We start from the raw sequence: 2,122 nt of genomic DNA, 5'->3' as shown, positions 1-2,122 counted from the left end.
CGCGGAGGGTCGCGCCAAGAGCACTCCCGCTCCAGCGGCCAAACCCGGGGGAACCGGTAAAGGCGTGAGCCAACCCCGGCCCCCTGGACAAGCCTCCTCACCTCCCACTACCCAGGGGAGTGGAGGGGGTAATAAGAAGAAGAGGAGAAGGACTCCGAGGACGGCCGCGGTGGTCATCACCTGTCCACCCGGCCAGTACAAGGAGACGATCAAGCTGGCCACGGAGAAAATAGACCTGGCCAGCCTAGAGATCGAAGGGATGACGGCCAGGAGGGCGGTCACGGGCGCACAAATATTTGAGGTGGGCGGCCCGGACAACCGGCGCAAGGCGGAGGCGCTCGCTGAAAAAATCAGGGAGGTGTTTGCTGGAAAGGATGGGGTAAGAGTTGCCTGCCCCATCACTACGGCAGAGCTCCGAATCCGGGACCTGTGCGAGTCGACGGAGGAGGAGGACGTCAGAAGGGCGGTGGCTTCGGTTGGGGGATGTGCCCCTGACTTAGTAAAGGTCGGGCCGATCCGATTCGTCGGTAGAGGACTCGGCACGGTGTGGGTCCGTTGCCCTCTGGCTGTGGCCAACAAGCTGGCTGCAGCCAAGAAAATTAGAATAGGGTGGACCAACTCTAGAGTGGAGGCACTGGAGAGACGACCTCTCCAGTGCTTCAAATGCATGGGGAAGGGACATACGAAGTCCCAATGCACGAGCCCCAAGGATAGAGGAGGCGACTGCTACAGGTGTGGGAGACCTGGACATGCGGCTCGGGATTGCACAGCCCCGGCGAGATGCCCGGTGTGCGCGGATCTCGGCCGTCCGGCTGATCATCGTGCAGGCTCCCGCACCTGTACTGCACCAAGGAGGAAAGCGAGCGGGCGGGCAACTAAGCCCGTTGCATCAACCTCCTCCTCCCCCATAGATGGGGGAAAGAAAGATGAGGAGAAGAGTTCCACCCCCTCTGTACAAGAAGAGGGGGCTATGGAATGTGAGCCTCTGCCGCAGAGGAGGCTACGGGCAAGACCGGACAAAGCGTCCGTAGATCATCACCCACTGGAGCCCGAGGTGAGGGCAGAAGGTGGAGATGGTGAGCAGATGGAAGTGGTGCTGGAGGAGCCTGGTGAACAGAAATAAATATGACCACCAGACTCCTTCAAGCCAATCTTAATCACGCCGGCCAGGCGCAACAACTGTTTATGCAGAGCCTGGTCGAGCGTGAAGTGGGATTGGGGATCGTCTCCGAGCCATATACGGTCCCCGATCGCAATGATAATTGGATCGGGGATGTCGGAGGCTCGGTGGCGGTAGTGAGGGCCGGCGCGAACTCCCCCTCCCTCAGACTAGTAGAAAGGGGAGGGGGGTTCGTTGCGGTGAAGTGGGGGCCCATTTATGTAGCTTCGTGCTACGCCCCCCCCAGATGGACACCCGGCGAGTTTGAGGCGTTTTTGGAACAACTGGGGGCGGTCGTGCAGGGCATTCTGCGCGACACCCCCGACGCCCCTATAATCGTGGCCGGGGACTTTAACGCCAAATCCCCGGCCTGGGGCGAAACTCGCCGGGATCGAAGGGGCAATACCCTGGTTGGGTGGGCGAGTGAGCACGGCCTCTGCATACTAAACAGGGGTCGTGCAAGCACCTGTGTGCGGCCGCAGGGCAAGTCCATCGTGGATATCACGATGGGCTCCCCATATGCGGCACGCATGGTAAGTGGCTGGCGCGTGGTGCAGGACATGAGGGGAGAAACCCTGTCGGACCACCTGTACATAGAGGTGGTCCTAGGCACTGCGCGTCGGCCATTTCCTCGCCCACCCCAAGGGGGGGGCAACGAAGTGAGATGGGCCCTCACTAAGCTTGACGAAGAGGAGCTGGAGACCGCCTTACGAGCGGTAACGTGGGGGATGCCGGAGGGAGCAGCGGGGCGGGATATCCATGAGGAAGTAGAATGGCTCCGGGGTGTCATGCACCAGGTGTGCGACGCATCTATGCCCCGGGCCACATCCCGCCCAAGACGGGCCGTTTATTGGTGGACGGAGGAAATCGCCGAGCTGCGGCGCTCCTCCGTCCAGGCCCGGCGTACGCTCTCCCGGCTTCCACGCAACGCGGGAGAGAGAGCGAAGGAAGACGCCCTGGCCG

At 61.8% G+C, this 2,122-nt stretch overlaps 1 protein-coding gene across 1 annotated transcript; it reads left to right on the top strand.

Moving 5' to 3' along the window:
• Nucleotides 1–1,125: 1,125 nt before the first annotated feature.
• Nucleotides 1,126–1,956, top strand: LOC145963171 (uncharacterized; the record flags this gene model as incomplete). Its single annotated transcript, XM_083084859.1, has 1 exon — nucleotides 1,126–1,956. A coding segment is annotated over exon 1 (831 nt), but the record flags the coding sequence as incomplete, so codon positions are not given.
• Between the last annotated feature and the right edge of the window lie 166 nt (nucleotides 1,957–2,122).

Source organism: Camponotus vicinus, unplaced genomic scaffold, assembly GCF_025532165.1.
Source record: "Camponotus vicinus isolate PSW18456_S1 unplaced genomic scaffold, iyCamVici1.0 SCAF_12, whole genome shotgun sequence".
In the NCBI taxonomy this organism is placed as follows: Eukaryota; Metazoa; Arthropoda; class Insecta; order Hymenoptera; family Formicidae; genus Camponotus; species Camponotus vicinus.
The sequence above is the reverse complement of the archived record's forward strand: the minus strand, read 5'-3'. Positions and strand labels throughout refer to the sequence as shown.